Source organism: Astyanax mexicanus, chromosome 17 (assembly GCF_023375975.1).
Source record: "Astyanax mexicanus isolate ESR-SI-001 chromosome 17, AstMex3_surface, whole genome shotgun sequence".
Taxonomy (NCBI): domain Eukaryota; kingdom Metazoa; phylum Chordata; class Actinopteri; order Characiformes; family Acestrorhamphidae; genus Astyanax; species Astyanax mexicanus.
In genome coordinates, this window is record NC_064424.1 from 22,623,235 (window position 1) to 22,642,238 (window position 19,004).

The window sequence follows — 19,004 nt, forward strand, 5'->3', positions numbered from 1 at the left end:
AACAATTAATTAGTAAAATATTGTTTTAAAAGGTTGTTTTATGTATTTTTGTGCACAAAGAGCTGAATCAGGTGTGCTAGCTAAAGAGAAAACACAAAACAAATGTGCAGTGGGGAGTTTTCAGACTGGATAATCTACACATGTTCTGTGTCAGTGTCTACAGGCAACATTCATGCATAATTAAGCCTATTAAGTGTTACTGACACTGACATTTCACAAAATATATAACCATTTACCAAATACCTAAGTGTTTCTTTCAGCTTGATGTCTCAGTGAAACACATTATAAAAGTATTATAACTAGTCAGTTCACTGGTCACCATCTTGCTGGAAACTAATTCTCACAAGTGTTTAAGAAAAAAAATCTTTGTTATTTATGTATGACTTTTACATTTGACTGTAATGAATAATGACACTAGTGCAGTTTGTGCATTAATGAAGCCTTGGCTTGAAAGTATGATTGTAAATGGAATAACAGTAAAATATAATATCACAAAGAGTAATCCCTTATAATTCTGTATTTATTCTTACAGATCCTCAACAAATACTAAACATTACTTTCTGTGACTTCAGTTTGTTAATGTGTTAAAATGCTGGCTTTCACCATGCCAACTCCAAATGCAACCATAAAATCATGAATAAATCACATTTAGTTTGTAACAGCTTAGTGTCTATGTGTTTATGTGCATTTGCCATTTCTTACCAGTTTTAGGTTTGCATTTTCAAGGTAGCAAAGATATAAACAGTTGGTGTTAACTGGATATATAACTGCACAACCTTAACAATTAAACCATTACATTGGGAGGCAAACTCTTAATTCTATTACGGTAACATTGTGAATTAATACGAATTTTAATGTATAGAGTTATAAAGTTTACTAATAAAACACATTGATCACACTGTAGCCTTTAAAATTATTATAATGTTAAAATCACAGAGGTATGCTGATAGTACTCTAACTCAACAAATGCATTACATATAAATAAAAACTGTCAAGTATCAATTTACGCTTTTTTACATCTGCCCATAATGTGTCCCCAGTGTAACCAAATAAGATGCATTTTTTGTTTTCTGTATAATTCACACATTGTTTAAATGAAATAATATTTATAAAATTCAAGTAAAAAACTTTTTTTTCTTGTTATAAACATGGGATTTAAAAGTACAACATTGCTATCTAGTAAGAGGGGCCAGTCCTATCTAGTAAACTAATAATTAACTTCAGGTTTAACTTAAAAAAAAAATCATATACTATTACAGTATCATGATTCGATATTCATATTTTCTTACAATCATAATTATATGCTATTAATTATCAGAATCAGAGCATTTCCGCACAACAGCGACAACAACCTCACGGTCCGTGGCATTACTTCTGTTTACAGTGCTCGTGCTAACTAACTCGCGCTAAATAACAACGGAAACTGTGAGGAAGCTGCAGAATTCTGTATTGGATTAGAATATGAGCGCGAGGGAGATAAAAGCACATATTTTGTAGTGAAACAGTACTGAAAAAAATACAACTAATAAAAACTAGCAACCCCACTCTAAAAACGAATTAAAACAAACTTAAAAGTTAGAACGTTATAATCACGCAACTCTGGGCGCACACGAGCTCCTTCACTTGTCTGCGTTTGACTTGCAGCGCTGTGTGCATCTGTTCTTAAACAGGTCTATGCTTCTTCAGTGTTGCAATGTTAATTAACATAATTCTAAACAGATTTTGCTCAATTAAACAACAACAGGGCGGGGCGGGCTCATAATGACAATTTATGGGGAGGGGAGGGGAGTGTTGGATTTTTTTGGGCCCAATCTAAGATCTACCTCACAGCAGGGCAAATGGGTAATGTCTCGACAGCATAGTCGAAATGCTAAGGCTAATGCTAACAAAAAGGCCACAGCCAGCCCACCAGAACACCACGCTCCCCCCAGTTCACGTGTCAAAGGGGACTCTGGTGATAGGAGACTCTATCATCTGACATTTTAAATGTTCTGTGACAGTCTGAAGTGACTAAAACTTATATTAAAGAGGTGATCAAACGGGCCCAGACACTGTCTGAGGAGATAATCTGCTCTGGCCCCATCCAAATGAGACGTGGTGATTAATCTTACAACAGGCTTTCTTTACTGAACTGCTGGATGTTCAAGTGGTGTGCAGAAAATCATATGGGCTTTATAGATAACTGGCTACAGTTTGAGGGCAAGCCTGGTCTTTTAGGTAGGGATGGTGTCCACTTTCATGCAACATAGCACATAGTCTTTTAGCTAGGCGGCAGAGTAGTTTTAGAAGCTGCTGACAATCCAGAGCAAGAAACCAGTGTATTCAGACTGTGTCCCCCGAGTCAAACAAAAAAATTGAAAAACTCAGTCAATCTAAATAACTTAACCTATATTAAAAAAACGTATCCTAACTGTAACACTAACACCTCAAACCTAAAGATTGGTTTACTTAATATTAGATCTCTAAATTCAAAAGCAGTTAATAGTGAATGAAATTGTAACTGATCAGAAATTCGATGTACTGTGCCTGACAGAAACCTTGATTGGGCCTAATTAATATTTAGCATTAAATGAAGCCACCCCTGCAGGCTATAATTATACACTCAATCCGAGATTGTCCGGTAGAGGAGGTGGGGTCTGCATTCTTTTCCGAAATACCTTAGTTAGCAATCAGAATATGATATTACTATGATAATTTTACTTCTTTTGAGCTCTTTACACCAGTATAATTAATCCAGTTACAAAAAAAGAATGCATTTTCTTGAATTAATATCTACAGACCACCAGGGCCCTATTTAGAATTTTTTTAAGAATTTAGTGATTTTGTCGCAGATTTCGCAGTATGTACTGATAGTGATAATAGTAGGAGACTTCATTATTAATTTTAAAAAATTGGATGATCCATTAAAAAAGGCATTCACATACATTTTAGAATCAGTCGATATTGTTAAAAATATAACAGGACCTACGTATTACTGTAATCATACTCTCACCCTGGGTGTTAGCATAGATAACCTTAATATTCTTTCTCAAACCTCTGCAATTTCAGATCACATTTCATTTATGCTACATCTTAGCCATGATATACATACATTACCCAGATACTCTGTGACACTCTGACCAAACTCAGGAGTTAGGGGGGGAAGCTTGAACAAGCAAATACCAGTATACATCAAAGCTTGCAAAAGTAGGAAGTTTACTGTTTCCTAACAGCATCAGCAACAACAAAGCAAGACCAAACAATTAACATTAAATAAATGTTCGCTAATTACAAAAGATCATGAACCTGATGTTTTCAAAGTCCAGGATTCCAGAAAAAAAAAATCAAAATCAAATCACCTTTCAAAAAAAAAAAAAGTACTCAAAACAACGACAGCCCAAGACAACAACAGTCCCAAAAAAGGTAAATCCCCAAAATAGCAACAGTAATATAGTAATAATAGTCCAAGCAAAAACAACAACAAAAAAAATATCAAACAAATATCAAACAAAATCAAACAAACGAGGCAAAAAAAAACCGGAATAATCTCACCCAGCTCCTTGATGTATCTCCACCGGCTAGAGAACAATTACATTTCCACGGACAAAGAGGTGACAGATAAAACCAAAGAGAGCCAAAAAATTGTTAGGGTTTAAAAGCAGCCTTGCCTTCTCTGGCCTGCCTTCTCCCTGAGCTTGGCCCTTTCCCAAACCGTTCCCTCCTCACTAACACTCCACGACAGAGTGACACTCCATATGAAGTCACACTCTGTGCTGTGAAGGGTGCTTCCAATTAAGGGGAGGTTATAAATTTAGGAGTCAACTCTGGGACGCCCTTTTTGCTTTCTAGTGGAAAAAGGAAGCTGCCGTCACCAAGGCTACGGACAGACGCCTTGCTGTCATGTCTTGTGCTTTGATATCGTTTCAGCATCTCCAAGCGGGAATACGAGCTGTCAGGAGACGCAAGTGCCTGCTACATCATACTGCATTACTGCATCAGCAAGTGGTAACTATTTTATAAGTAGTACAAATGTGTAGTTATGTTTTAATTTTCAAAAAAAAAAAGTGTAAATATGATAATAATGTTATTGATAGTAATGTCTATTACGATCGTTATGATAGTCTATTATAGACATTACAATCTAATGTGTATGTTCAGTGGTAAAGAAAATACATTAGGTAAATTCGCAGCCTAAATGTTGTTTGCGGATAAAAATGAGGTGTGTATTCAAATAGTTTTTATGAGATAAAATCAAGCATCTGTATGATATTTAAATCATGTCTCTTTGCAGTGAGGCAGGATGCTGTACATCCAGATTAATTCAGCAGTGCCCATTTTACATCTCTACAATAATCCAGAGACCTGCTTGAGGAGAGATTTTCGTTTGACCCGTCAGTCTGTGACACTTTTACTGAAAATTATGTCGTCACTTACATTTGTACGGTGTTTCCTCCGTTCTCCTTTTTAAGCTGCACTTCCGTGGAGCGTGGTGGTTGAGTGTGCTCTGGTGTACACTCGCTGTGTGCGGAGTGAGTAGGGAGTGGTTTGGGATTGGGGGCTTGACTCTCAAAAAACAAATTTTTTTCCTGTAGGCTTATATTCAAAATAAGAGTCACCTTTTTTATAAATATACTGAAAACAGCTTAAAATAGACAATAGGTAGAGGCCCAACACCATATCTTATCTTCCTTATGAAAAGTCATAGAAAACTAGGAATCCTACTTTCTGTGGAGTAACCTTAATAACACTATCTAAAATATATGATAGTATTAATCAAAAGTAGGTCCTACCACAGGTCCCCTTATGTAGTGGCATCACAACTCTATGAAACATTCAATAACTAAACTGGAAGTGATAAAAGACACTCTTTTGGAATATAGAAATAACTTACCGCTTAGCGTATCTGGCCTCACAAATCGAGATAAAAATAAAATTATTGAAATAATCCTAGAGCTCTCTTTAGTGTTATTTCCAAACGGACTAAAAGTCAGGCAGGTACTTAACCTTAGATTTCATTCACACCAGCAAAGCCTTTATGGACTTTTTCGATAAGAAATTTTAAAACATTCTGGGAAAAAATTCAACAGATAAATAGCACATGCTCTCTGTCATCTAGAACAAAACCCTGTTACCGAAGTTATGTTGGAAGTCTTTAACCCACTTCCACAGCTAGAACTAGAGAAAATCTCCTCTTCAAACAGCACAACCTGCACACTTGATGCAGTTCCCACAAAATTATTAAAACAGGTATTACCAGATATAATTAATAATTAGCAGTAATTAAATCTTTGATCAAGAAACCAACGTAGCTGACACACAGCTCTTCATATCAGCCAAACTTGATTACAAATTGAGGATTGTGTAAAATATGTAATCATATATGTTGCACAACTTTCTCCTATTAAATAGTGATAAAGCAGAAGGTCTCCTATTAGGCCCCAAAGCTGACTTAATGTTAAATCTGGCAGACTACTCCGTCACACCTGGTTCAGCAGTTAAAATTCTTGATGTTATCATAGATTCAGATCTAGCATTTGATAATCACATATCTAATGTTACTAGAACAGCTTTTCTACACCTCCGTAACATTGCGAGAAATTCCTTATCCCTGCATGACGCAGAAAATTATTTATTTATTTACTTAGTTGACTGTAGAAAATTGATTAAGAGACCACTTCAGTTTCTGAATCATTTTATCTGATTTTGCTATTTATAGGTATATGTTTGAGTAAATGTTTTATTCTATAAACTACATATTTTGTATTATACAAAATACAAAATTCATTATTTAGAAATAACATAATAAACCTATGTGTTAAATGAGGTTCTTGCACTATATCTCATTCTGTTTATGTATTTTTTCCATAATATGGACAGACTACATTTTACAGTACATTTCATGTAGGGGATTTCTAAGAACTAAGACTATTAACAACAAATTATAATTATAAATATATAATTATAAAATCCTAAAACAAACATCTTATTCTATGAACCTCGTAATTTATGGATGCGGTTCTTGGTATTTTAAAGCTTCTTACTTGAGTTTCTGAAGTTGACATTGAGGATTCTTTAACACAGCACTGAACTGCTTCACTCCTGCAGTCAACAGTTTATTCTCACTTAGATTCAGATCTATCAGGTGTGAAGGATTTGAACAAAGAGCTGCTGATAGTGCAGTACAGCCTTCCTCTGAAATGTTGTTGTTTTTCAGCCTGAAATTAGAACACAGTAGTAGAATATATTACTGATGAAGATCTTTAAAGAGTGATATAGATGGGGAAAGACCCTTCATTTCAATTCAGTATCTTCAATAGATTTACCCAGAAATATTATTTCCCCTTTATTGTAAAATTGATAAAACACAACAGATATAAGTTCATTAAATGTTTAAATATATATTTTTTTTGCACAGAAAATGCTACATTTAAAATGACTGAAATAATCAATACTCCATACTTAAGTTTCTTGGGTCTGCAGTGTGAATCCTCTAGTAGATCAGAGAGCTGCTTCACTGCCGAGTCTCCTCGTATTTTCTCACTGAGATCCAGCTCTCTCAGCAGTAAAGGGTTTGTTCCCAGAACTTCAGTCAGAGAAGCAAATGCCTCCTCTGCAGCAGAGCTTTTTAATAGCCTGTAGAGAGCAAATACTGCTAATAAATCACTTGAATTTTAATGTTTCATTTTAGCATTTCTACAAATGTTCCAGTACAAAAGTTCTTAATGTTAAATATGTCAAGCATTTCACACAAGTCATTCCTAAATTAAAATAATATTACTTCATTAAATTACATATTTTCAAATGCAACAGGTTAATCGTATGTGAAACACAGTATTGTGTGTTGGATTCGTGACATGAAGCTGTGTGATGCAACATGGGTGTGGCACATGGAGTCTGGGTGATGCAGTGCAGTGAAAAGTTGGGGCAAGCCAAACTTTATGCAACAGAATCAATTCAATGTGATGCATTTATCCAATCAGAGGGTCTTTGTCTGACACTTGTCCTAAGTGCAACATACAAATCTTTTGGTTTCCTGTCCTTTATGAGCCGTCCCTGTCAAATTACCGGCAATCAGATCAACACAATACAGCATGAAGAAAAATTTCACAGATAGTTGGGGTCTCTGGTTTATAAAATATCATTTTTTCAATAAATTTTAAAAAATTGCATTTGCATGCGCTGCTCACGAGATAGTGTAATGATGCTCAACCAAAAATTAAAATGCAAACGATTATAGTAAATATAGTTTACATGTGATTTAATTGGACAGCACAGGGAACACTTTTGTTAACGCTTACATGTGGCATGCTGAAGAGAGTGGAGTGAGGAGTGTGTTCATGACTGTTCGGGCCCTATTTTAGCGATCTATAGCGCATTAGGTAATTGCACTTTGTCTGCTGGATTTAGGGGTGTGTCCTTTCTCTTTGGTATCGTTAAGGCGCAAAAATTACACCTTGCGCAGCTCCAACAGCGCAAAAGGCGTGTACTAATTCTCCTAATTATTCCTGGGTGTGTTTTGGGCATACCGTGAAATAAACCAATCAGTGTGTCAGTATTCATTCCCTTTAAGATGCAGGTATGCTCTGATTTTTGCGCATTGGTATTGAAGGTGTGGTTATCTTCAATCAGAGCACTGCTCTTTGTGCCTCTCAGCACAGGATACTGACTGCGCGATCACACTATGAAGGTACACCAGCAGTTCATTTAAGAATAGAGCAATATTATTTTATTTTTTATTCTGTATATTGTGTATTTAAATCTGTGTTTGCGACACTGAATATCAATCAATCAATTAACCATTATTTTCACTCAGGAATACATTGAGGGTGACCCTCATTTACAATTCCGACTAGCATTTACAGTTTAAAAAGGACTGAAAATATAACAAAAAAAGAAATTAGAAATAATAAGAATTAATAAGGAACAAAACAGTAAATATATATATATATATATATATATATATATATATATATATATATATATATATATATATATATATATATATATATATAAAAGAAATACAAATTTTAAACCGATATTTGATAAAGATGAATAAAATATATACGTAAAAAGATATTTTTTTTTAGAAATTTAAATAAGACCATAAACAAACAAACAAACAAACAAATAAGTAAATAAATAAAATAATAAAAAAGATAAACTAGTAAAAAAAAAAAATAAATAAACAATCACAGGCTTTCTGATGGTGTGCAGAATAACTGACATTAGTTTTACTTTCAAATAATTGAAACAGCTCCCCAAAACCTCAACCTATCCTTTATACTTGACAATATTTGATTAACTTTACAGGTCCTTACTCACCTTAAGTTTATTTAACTGAACTGAGTTTTATATTATAATTAATAATATAATAATAATATAATCCGCGCTGTGAAAGAGAAAGGGATGCAGCGCATTTTGCCTGATTTTATTTTGGTTAAATATCAGTAAAGATGGTGGTTACAGTGTGTTTTATACCATTGATTTTCTGTTTAAACTACTCTTGATCTGACATTATTCATTTAAAAAACTGCACTCCACCATGCTGTGCGGCATTTTACAGTACTGGACAAGATTTTTATTAATTAATATATGAATTAATATATTTTATATTTTAATAAATGTGCCCTGGTGATAAGAAAGGAACACTAACATATAGCTTTATAGATCTGTGTATTTCACATTTTTTGAAGTTTTGTATAATTTATGGGAAGCATGAGGCGAGAGCACAGTGGCAATGTGCTTTGATGTTTTTTATAAAAAAATATAAAAAATAAAGTGAAATCCAGCTAAATAATAGCTAGGTGAAATAAAATAAATGTATGTTAAGTCAAAGTGCTTTTCTCTTTTCGTTTTTTATTTCCTAAACTGCAGGGTTTGAAAGAGAGAATGAGTGGGAATGAGCATCTGTCCAATTCAGTAGAATGCACATATCTGTTATATTAAGCTACAATTATTAGGTCTGTGTACTGAAAAAAAAAATCCTTATAAAAGTCAGAAATAAATATAACTAATAATAACTTATAGTTACTGTGCACATTTTTAAGAATATTTTATTTTATAGTTGATTGCTGAAGGTTCTGGGTGAGGTGTTTTTTCACTGGGGTAAAGAAGTGATAGTATGGGGTATTTTGGAGCGCAGTGCTCGTGGTGATCAGTGATCGAATTCTGGTTGTGCTGCTGACTGTTGACTTTTGTCAGGGTTTAACTGGATCAGTCGCACAGGTCTATTTTTCGCCGCCAAGATAGAAACTCACCAGAAATGTACCTGAACACACCTCACTTCCAGACCACCATGCCCATCAATGTTTATATATTCCTTAAATCCAACACTATTTTAAGGACACGTGCATAAGGCGTGAAAATAGACTGCTGACGAGGTGTAAGATGCCATTGCGACATGCCTAGTGCATGGTGCACGACAGGTCCCTTCATGTGTAAATGCAACGTAATTAGTAAACAATATCCTATTTATTATCAACCATATTCTGCACACTGAATTAATGGAAGCATTATTGTGTGAACTTCCCAAATATGGCTGTTAAACTGTCTTTCAGGCCTTTGAAGTTAACACTTTGATGTGCAACATATGCACACCCCTTTTATTGCACACATGGGTCAAAAATGACCTGCATTAATTGTCTATGTTAATTAATGCATGGTTGAAGGTTTCTTTAGCACAAATCTTCATTTTTATTTTCATTTACTTCATAAAGTAGCAGTTTTTGTATTTCCACATCAAGTTACAAACACTTTTGTTTAAAAAAAATGGTTTACCTTATTTTCTTGAGTTTACTGGCTGCATCGTTTTGTAAATTAGTGAGCAGCTCCACTCCTGTTTCTCCAGGATCATTTCCTCTGAGGTCCATCTCATTTAGCAGAGAGGAGGGGTTTGATTTTATAGTTGAAGCCAAAGCAGCATATCCTTCTTCTGTTATACTGCAGAATGAGAGTCTAGAGAAACAACATACATTGTCTCTATTAAAACAACACAGGCTTGCCTTTAATTTTAATGGTCAATCTGCTTTAAAAGCACACTTTTCTTCACCTGATGAATTAGATTGCGGTGAGCCCACATGTATATTCCTTACTTGCATAACAACAAAACATTCATATACTTTATGATAGACAGACAGACAGATAGATAGATAGATAGATAGATAGATAGATAGATAGATAGATAGATAGATAGATAGATAGATAGATAGATAGATAGATAGATAGATAGATAGATAGATAGATAGATACTTTATTTATCCCAAAGGAATTTTTTTTTTTTTTAGATAGATAGATAGATAGATAGATAGATAGATAGATAGATAGATAGATAGATAGATATGTTTACTTTATGTAGCAAAGAGTAAATAATATAAATCTTATTTTTTTAAAGAAGAGACTATACAGTGATAAAATTAATAATTACTTCAACTGCTGCAGTTTACAGTCTGTTTTATTCAGGAAGGAACACAGCTGCTTCACTCCAGAGTTTCCTAGTTTATTCTCACTCAGATCCAGATCTATCAAGTGTGAAGGATTGGAGTAAAGAGCTGATGATAGAGCATAATAGCCTTCCTCTGCAATGTTGTTGTTATTCAGCCTGAAAACAGAAATAATGAACAAAAGATTAATGAACTTGTACAGTGAGTATTAGTTCTGTGAAGATTAGTGTTGCAGTCTTCAATTAGACATGATTCCTTTCAGACAGCTTCCTCTTGCGTCCACAGTTAATCCTGTTGGATGTGGTTGGTCCTTCTTGGTGGTATGCTGACATTACCCTGGATACCGTGGCTCTTGATTCATCACAAAGAATTGCTGTCTTGGTCACAGATGCACCAGCAAGACGTGCACCAACAATTTGTCCTCTTTAGAACTCTGGTATGTCACCCATAATGGGTGTGCATTGCAATATTTTGAGCAAAACTGTGCTCTTACCCTGCTAATTGAACCTTCACACTCTGCTCTTACTGGTGCAATGTGCAATTAATGAAATTCACCACCAGGCTGCTCCAATTTAGCCATGAAACCTCCCACACTAAAATGTAGTGTGTATGTAACTAAAGTGTAAAATCACTCCTGCCAAGTAATAAAATATTTTAACATTTTTCAATAATTTGAAAGATTATACATTTACAATGACTGAAAGAAAACACACTCCATACTTAAGTTTGTTGATTCTGCAGTGTAAATCCTTCAGTAGAGCAGAAAGCTGCTTCATGCCTGAATCTCCTTGTATTTTTCCACTCAGATTCAGCTCTCTCAGCAGTAATGGGTTTTCTCCCAGATCTTTAGTCAGAGAAGTACAGATTTCCTCTGCATCAGAGCTGTTCAGCAGCCTGAAAAAAAGAATACTCAGACTGATGACAGATTCATTCAATATCACCACATTTCTTTCTTTTCTAAAATGTTCAAAATACTACACCTCCCATCATATTAGTATCCTCATTTCAAGCAAATACATGTTTTATTTAATTAAAAAGATAACTAATCGGTTGACTTTTATAAGGTCTGCATTAAGATCTCATTCTCAGAACCACCAAAGTCATTTTCATTTGTTCTTATCTTTAAACTGTTCTAATTATTTCTAGTGAAACTGCAATTGTTCTTATTGCGATGGGGATTTTCTAACTATGTTACAGAGGAAACTGGAGGAGGTCAGTCTATGTATGTACATTTATCTGTATTTGCTTATTTTTGATACAAAGGGAAATGCAAACAAATAATGATATAAAAATTATTTCTTTCAATGTCTATGGGGGCCTAAATCCAGTTAAGAGACGTAAAATGTTGTCCAAATTGAAAAAAAGATAAAGCACACATTGTGTTACTTCAGGAAACGCATCTGAATAAAGCAGAGCATGTTAAGCTGAAGTCAATGGGTTTTAAGTATTTGTATTTTTCCTCATATAAGGCAGGATATAGAAGAGGAGTAGCAATTCTGGTGTCAAATGCACTGTCATATGAACATATATCAGATGTTACAGATGAGGATGGGTGGTTTGTAACGATTACAGGCACAATAGAGGGATAAGTAATAACACTTTTAAATGTGTATGCTCCTCCAGGAAGTGATTGGAGCTTTTTTAAAAGGTTATTTGATTTGATGGCTAGTTCCCAGGGTACATTGATTGTTGGGGGGATTTAAATATTCGTCTGAATCCAAATCTAGATTTTTCTGAAGTAAGCATTAAACAAAACTCTACATGTAAGAAAATAAATATGATAATGAAAGAATTAGGATTAATGGATATATGGAGAGAAACATATCCATCTAGTAGAGATTATACACATTATTCTTATTATTCGTTATTAACTCAACTATTTTAAATAATCCTCAGACAGTCTATGGTTTAAAAATGGACATAAAAGAGTACCTAGCACAAAATGACAATAGAGACGCCTCACCGCCTAATTTATGGGATACTATGAAAGCGGTCATGAGGGGAAAAATCATAAAGATGACTTCTTTGGAAAAAATTAAGGTCTCAGAAATTAGAACAAATGCAGACACAATTAAAAACAATTACAGACAAATGAATTACAAAACCCAGACAAAACTGAAATAGAGAATAAATACATTAAAACATGAAATTAATGAGATATATAATTTGGAAATACAGCAGAAACTCTTGTTCTTAAAACAAAGACATTATGAAGCGGGGGGAGAGGGGGGGAATCTGCAAAACTCTTGGCTTATAGACTACGAAAACAGCAAGCGGATAACACTATTTACAAAATTAGAAACCCAAAAACTAAAATGATTGAATCTAAATTGAAGAAAATACTATATATTAATAAATAGTAATAGTATAATATATATTATAAAGATTTATACTCCCAACCCACTACGTCAAATGACATACAGATTAATAAGTTTCTAGATAGGGTAGCATAGGCTTCTTCTGCAGCATCACTTAATAAGCAAAAAAGAAACAGCTTTATTATTCTGACAATAATTTATACATGTTTTTTGAGAGATCCTGTCAACAACAAATTGACACACAGGGAGGCACCAACGACCAACTAAGCTGTGCCCGTGTAGATTTTCTGTCAGCACGAGCATAAACTAAAGTCAACTTTCAAGCTGTCTTCTGATTCCTAAATCTGGCTCCTGATTCCTAAAAGGCCGAATTTTTAACATTTGAAACATAATTATTAAACAAAGCAAACACACAAATAATAATAATAAAACTAAATGCAATGGAATGGATTAATCTACCTCAGTTTAAGTTTATAAGTTGTATCTTGTAAGAAGTCTGTCATGATTTTCACTCCTGTATCTCCAGGATCATTCCCTCTGAGATCCAGCTCTTTCAGTGGAGATGAGGGATTGAGAGCTGAGGCCAGAGAAATATATCCATTCTCTGTTATACTGCAGGATGAAAGACTAAAGAGAGAACAAAATAATATTATACTTTAAATTATCTACAAATTTTTCAATGTCTACAGTTAACATTCATGCATAATTAAGCGTAACATTGACATCAGTTTGAACATGTTTATTTCACAAAATGTAAAACCATTTACCAAAATACATAAATATAATAAAAGCTCTTTCAGCTTGATTTCTCAGGAATACATATTATAAATGTATTCTAACTGGTCAGTTCAATGGTCACCACATTTCTGGAAACAAACAAATTTTTACAAATGTTGAAAAAAACAACAACGTATAATTATAAATCTCACAAGGAATTATGCCTTACAATTATGTTTCTATTCTTAGAACTCTTCTTATTCTTATTAAAGTTTAAACGTGTATTTTCAAGGGAACACAATACAGGATTAACACATGTTAATTAAATATATAACTGTACAATCTTAACCATTAAACCATAACATTGGGAGATAAACTCACCTCAGTGTCTCCAGTTTACAGTTTGGACTCTTCAGTCCTTCAGAGAGAAGCTCTACTCCAAAGTCTTTTATAGGATTGTAGCTCAGATCCAGCAGAGTCAGTGTAGAGGACTCTGAGTTGAGAACTTTGAGCAGAACTGAACAGCTTTTCTCTGTCAGGTTACAGTCACTGAGCCTAAAAGAAAAATTTTTACACATCAGTCATAGAGTTTACTAATAAAACACATTGATCACACTGTAGCCTTTAAAATGTTTATAATGTTGCAATCCAATCCTATCGTTATGCCGATAATACTGTAACTAAACAAATGTTTTAAATATAAATAAAAACTGTCAAGTTTCAGAAGAGACTATCAATTTATGCTTTTCACATGTGCTCATAATGTGCCCCAAACATAACCAAACGAGATGCAGTTTTTGTTTCCTGAGTGAAGCATTTGTTTATAATTATTAAAGCTGTGTATTATCAAGAACTTGGCCATATGATACAGATCACAATATAAGCTTTATGACACAATATATTGTAACAATGTATTGTAATGTGTTAACATAGTCAAAGTAATATATTGCAATTGTTTCAATAAATCATATTTCTAAAAAAGTTTATAAAAACATTAAATTTTTTTCTAATCAATGGGATTTAAGAATACAGCACACATATCTAGTGGGAGGTTTGTAAACACAACACAAAGTGAATCAATACACAGTAGGGGTGGGCAATATTATATTGTATACAATATATCGTGACAGAAATATCATGATATTAAAAATCCATATCGTGATAATAGGGCTGTTTTGTCTTAAAAGTAGTCTATTATTCACTGTGAAGCTTTAGGTGTATTTATTGTATAATTGTTTTAGTTTGCAGTTTATATGCATGCACTAAATATTCTGCAATATTATTTGCTGCATTATATTATTTTATGCTATATTATTTACTTTGCGACATTATGATTATACTGCTATACTATTATACTATATTCCTGAAATGAATTAATTATATATCGCCAAGTATATCGTTATCGCAAAAATACCCTGAAATATCGTGATATTATTTTAGAGCCATATTGCCCACCCCTAATACACAGTATTGCAAAACAAAATGTCATGATCTGACAAATATTTCAATTAATGCATAAAAAGCAAATTAACATGTAGTAACCTCCTTATTGTTGATTACATTTCTCCTTGACATGCTTCTCTGCACCACAGTTTAAAATTTAAAATCAAGTCAATCCAACATTAATGAAGTGCACATCCTAGACTTTAATTCAAGTGTGTGTGTGTGTGATTGCTTACATTTTGGTAACACCATGTTGAAATTACAACTCTTTATCCCCCATTTTAGGGACCATAATATTTGGTATAATATACAGATTAATACACAGTTTATGTGCAGCCTTAGTTGTTTCTAGTTAGTACAAGAAATTCTGATGTCACCAAATTAATTATTAAATTAGTACAGGTGCCTCGGTTTTCTTCTTAGCTTTAAAATACCCTTGAGTCTATAGTTGCCAGTGTTCAACATTAGACAAGAATAAAAACATTATAGATATCAATCAAACACTGGGATTACAAGCACTGTGTGCAACATCATTAACAAGGAAGAATGTTCTAGAATAAGCTCTTTAATTGTAAAAGAACAGGTGGATACAAAAAAACACTATCAGAAAAATCCTCAATCCCCCTTCAAGATAACTGAAATATACAATACATCATTACAATTACCTTAACACTATGGTGTCCTGAATTAGGTTAAATGTGTAAACAAGTGTTCAAATGTAAAATTTCAACATGGTGAAACATTAACAGAGAAGTCACTGTCTTGAAACTGCTGTGATGTCTGCCTTTATAAGTACCACTACTGTCCAGAAAAATTGTGTCTGGTTTTATCAATGAAGAATAGCATTTTTTCCCTAACAAATGGCATTAGTTATCATGAACTGGTTGGCATTTGAACTGGCCTCACTAAAATAAAAAATTAAATGAGATAAACATATTACTGATTTGTGTAAGCAGATGTTACTTACAGAGCAGTTTTGGCTTCATGAACCACTGGCAGCAATCTGTTTAGACACTCATCTGATCTGATGAACTTCTTCAGATCGAACACATCCAGCTTCTCTTTAGATGTCAGCAGCACAAAGACCAGAGCTGACCACTGAGTAGGTGAGAGTTCAGCTTCAGAGAGACTCATGTAACTCCGGATCTCTTTCACCAGAGAATCATCGTTTAACTCGTTCAGACAGTAGAACAGATTGATGGATCTCTCTGGAGAGGGATTTTCCTTAAACTTTAACTTGATGTACTCGACTATTTCTTTTCTGCAATCAGAACTACTTCCTGTCTGAGTCAACAGACCTTGGATGAGCTTCTCATTAGACTCCAGTGAGAGACCCAGAAGGAAGCGAAGGAAGAGGTCCAGGTGGCCATGATCACTCTCTAAAGCCTTGTCTACTGCAGTCTTAAGAAAATCAATGAGCTCTGTTGTTTTGCTCTCCTGTGATGTGGACTGTGGTTCAAAAACATTCCTGTTGTCATTTCTGAGTGATAAGTATGCAAACAGTGCAGCAAGGAACTCCTGAATGCTCAGATGAACAAAACTGAAAACTCTACCAAGAAATCTGACAGTCTCCTGAGTGCACAGTCCTGAGTACACTGATATCTTACTGGGGTCAATTCCATATGATTTTAGATCATCTTCATAGAAGATTAGACTGTGTTCTTCCAGTTGCTGAAAAGCCAATTTACTCAGTTGCAGAATGGCCCCTTCATCCCACTGTATGTCCAAGACATTCTTTCCCATGTATTTCACATTTCCCTGCACAGTCTGAAAGATCAGAAACCATGTGTACATTTCTGTCAGTGTCTTTGGTGTTTCCTCACTCTCTGTTTCTTCCAGAATTTTCTGAAGCACAGTGGCTGAGATCCAACAGAAGACTGGGATATGGCACATAATGTGGAGGCTCCTGGATTCTCTAATATGGTCAACTATTTTGTTGGCCATAACCTGATCACTGATTCTCTTTCTGAAGTACTCCTCCTTCTGCTGATCATTGAAGCCGCGAAATTGTGACACCCGGTCAACACACTCTGCAGGGATCATACTGGCTGCTGCTGGTCTTGTGGTTATCCAGATCAGAGCTGAGGGAAGCAGATTTCCCTTAATGAGGTTTGTCAGCACAACATCCAGTGGAGCTGCTTCACAGACATTTTTCAGACTCTCACTTTTGTGGAAAGACAGAGGAAGTTTACATTTATCCAGTCCATCAAAGATGAACATGACTTTGTTCTGATCTGTTAATATCAGGTCTTTTGTCTCTGGGAAAAAATATCTGATGATGTCCATCAAACTGTGATGTTCTTTCTTTAAGTTCAGTTCCCTGAAAGGAAGTGGAAATATGAACTGGATGTCCTGATGTTCTCTACCTTCAGCCCAGTCCAAAATGAACTTCTGCACACAAATTGATTTTCCAATTCCTGCAACTCCCTGTGTCAGCACAGTTCTGATGGGTCTGTCTTGTCCAGGTAAAAGTTCAAACATGTTCTTGCATTCGATTTGTACCTCTTGCTGCATCTGATTTTTCTCGATACGTCTCACTTCATGTTCTTTGTTGACGTGTCCAGCTCCACCCTCAGTGATGTACAGATCTGTGTAGATCTTATTCAGACTGGTGGATTCTCCCTGCTTTGCAATTCCTTCACAAACATGTTGATACTTGTTTTTCATTCCTTCTTTAAGTGGACGCTGTATAACTCCAATCAGCTCATCTGATAAATAATTATAAAACACAATAGAAAAACAACGTAAAAATTTCACAGAAATTTTCTTGAAATTACACATTTACTATACAAGCTAATTTTGTCATCTGTTGATCACCCACTTTGCAGGGCAGCAGCAATGTCCTCACGATTCATCAGGTTCAGAAAAGACAGCGTCAGGCCAAGGACTGTCTGTTTCAAATTCCACTTTATTTGCTTGACGTTTCTGTAGAAAGCTGTGTTTTCCTTTCTCAGCAGTTTTTTATACATTTCCATCTCATGCTTTATTAACACATTCATTTTTCTCTCAAGATCCTTAAAAAATAAAAGCAAAGGGAAATGAATAATTTTAATTACATTTAAATTATTTTGACATTACTTTGTGCTCAATACTTTTGATATTTTACTCATCATTATGAGCATTTGGAGAAAACATATTTACATGGAGCCAAATCAGGGACAAACATTTTGTCAATTTGGAAACTGAAAAAAAAATGGAAACTGAAAGTTTAAGTATTAAGCTTGATCTTGAAAAATACAAAAATATATATGCATCAAATGATTTTTCACCTTATATATCATTTTTATTCAATTCAAAAATTGTTTTAAACATTTTTTGTTTTTTTATTTTTACTTTCTTGTGTAGTTTAATATTTGAGAACTTATATTTTGTAGGGTCAGATTTTATGTTTTAGGAATCAGGCTTTTTCACAGTTTTAAATTTTATTTTTCAAGGTTCAAACCTTTTTTTCACTTTCAGATCTTAGTTTTTTAAGTTTCAGAATTTTAGCCTCAATCTTGAGTGGGGGCGTGGCATAAAAGGAAAGGGGCGTGGTACATGAGTAACAGCACACCAAATACGGTTGAGGACCTATGCCAGAGGACCCTCTCAATGTGCTTGCGTAAAATACGTTAAAATTTGTTCGCGTTTGCGCTCATTGGTTCGGGTCAGTGAATTTTTACTTCAGTTGTAAAATAGTGTCTACATAATCACTTAATTTTTTACACTAAAGCATAAAAAGTGGTCAGAATGGATTTAAATGCTGATTAAAATTAAACATACAATTACTAGATTTGGCTCTGTGTAATAGACTTTTAAGTTTGACTGTTCTAGTGGATTTAGCCATGACGTTTATATATAGCTAAATTTTTCTGTTTAGACTCCAGTAATATGGTGTATTGGGATTGTCTAGTCTCCCCACACTCACTAAACTGGGTAAATGCATGTGTAATGTTTGATTTATTGCTGATAAACTACATTGCATGGCACAGCATGACCTGCAATCTTTACCTTTTCTTAGTAGAGATGTATAAACGTCTGGATGGATGTTTTAAACTTAGTTTCTTCAACAACATTTACTATAAATAAAGTTGTTGTTAGATTTCATTTATGATCTATCCATATGTAT

At 34.2% G+C, this 19,004-nt stretch overlaps 2 protein-coding genes across 2 annotated transcripts in view; both read right to left on the bottom strand.

The window, feature by feature from the left end:
* LOC111188388 (protein NLRC5-like) overlaps nucleotides 1-19,004 on the bottom strand; it is a 118,628-nt gene that overhangs the window by 90,852 nt on the left and 8,772 nt on the right. Inside the window, exon 5 of the mRNA XM_049466662.1 lies at nucleotides 17,892-17,910. Within this exon, the coding sequence (XP_049322619.1) occupies nucleotides 17,892-17,895 (4 nt within the window). The 5' untranslated portion in view covers nucleotides 17,896-17,910. The remainder of the gene's footprint in view (nucleotides 1-17,891; nucleotides 17,911-19,004) is intronic.
* Nucleotides 1-19,004, bottom strand: part of LOC103032132 (uncharacterized) — a 214,680-nt gene that overhangs the window by 5,998 nt on the left and 189,678 nt on the right. The gene's annotated exons all lie outside the window — the stretch shown is intronic.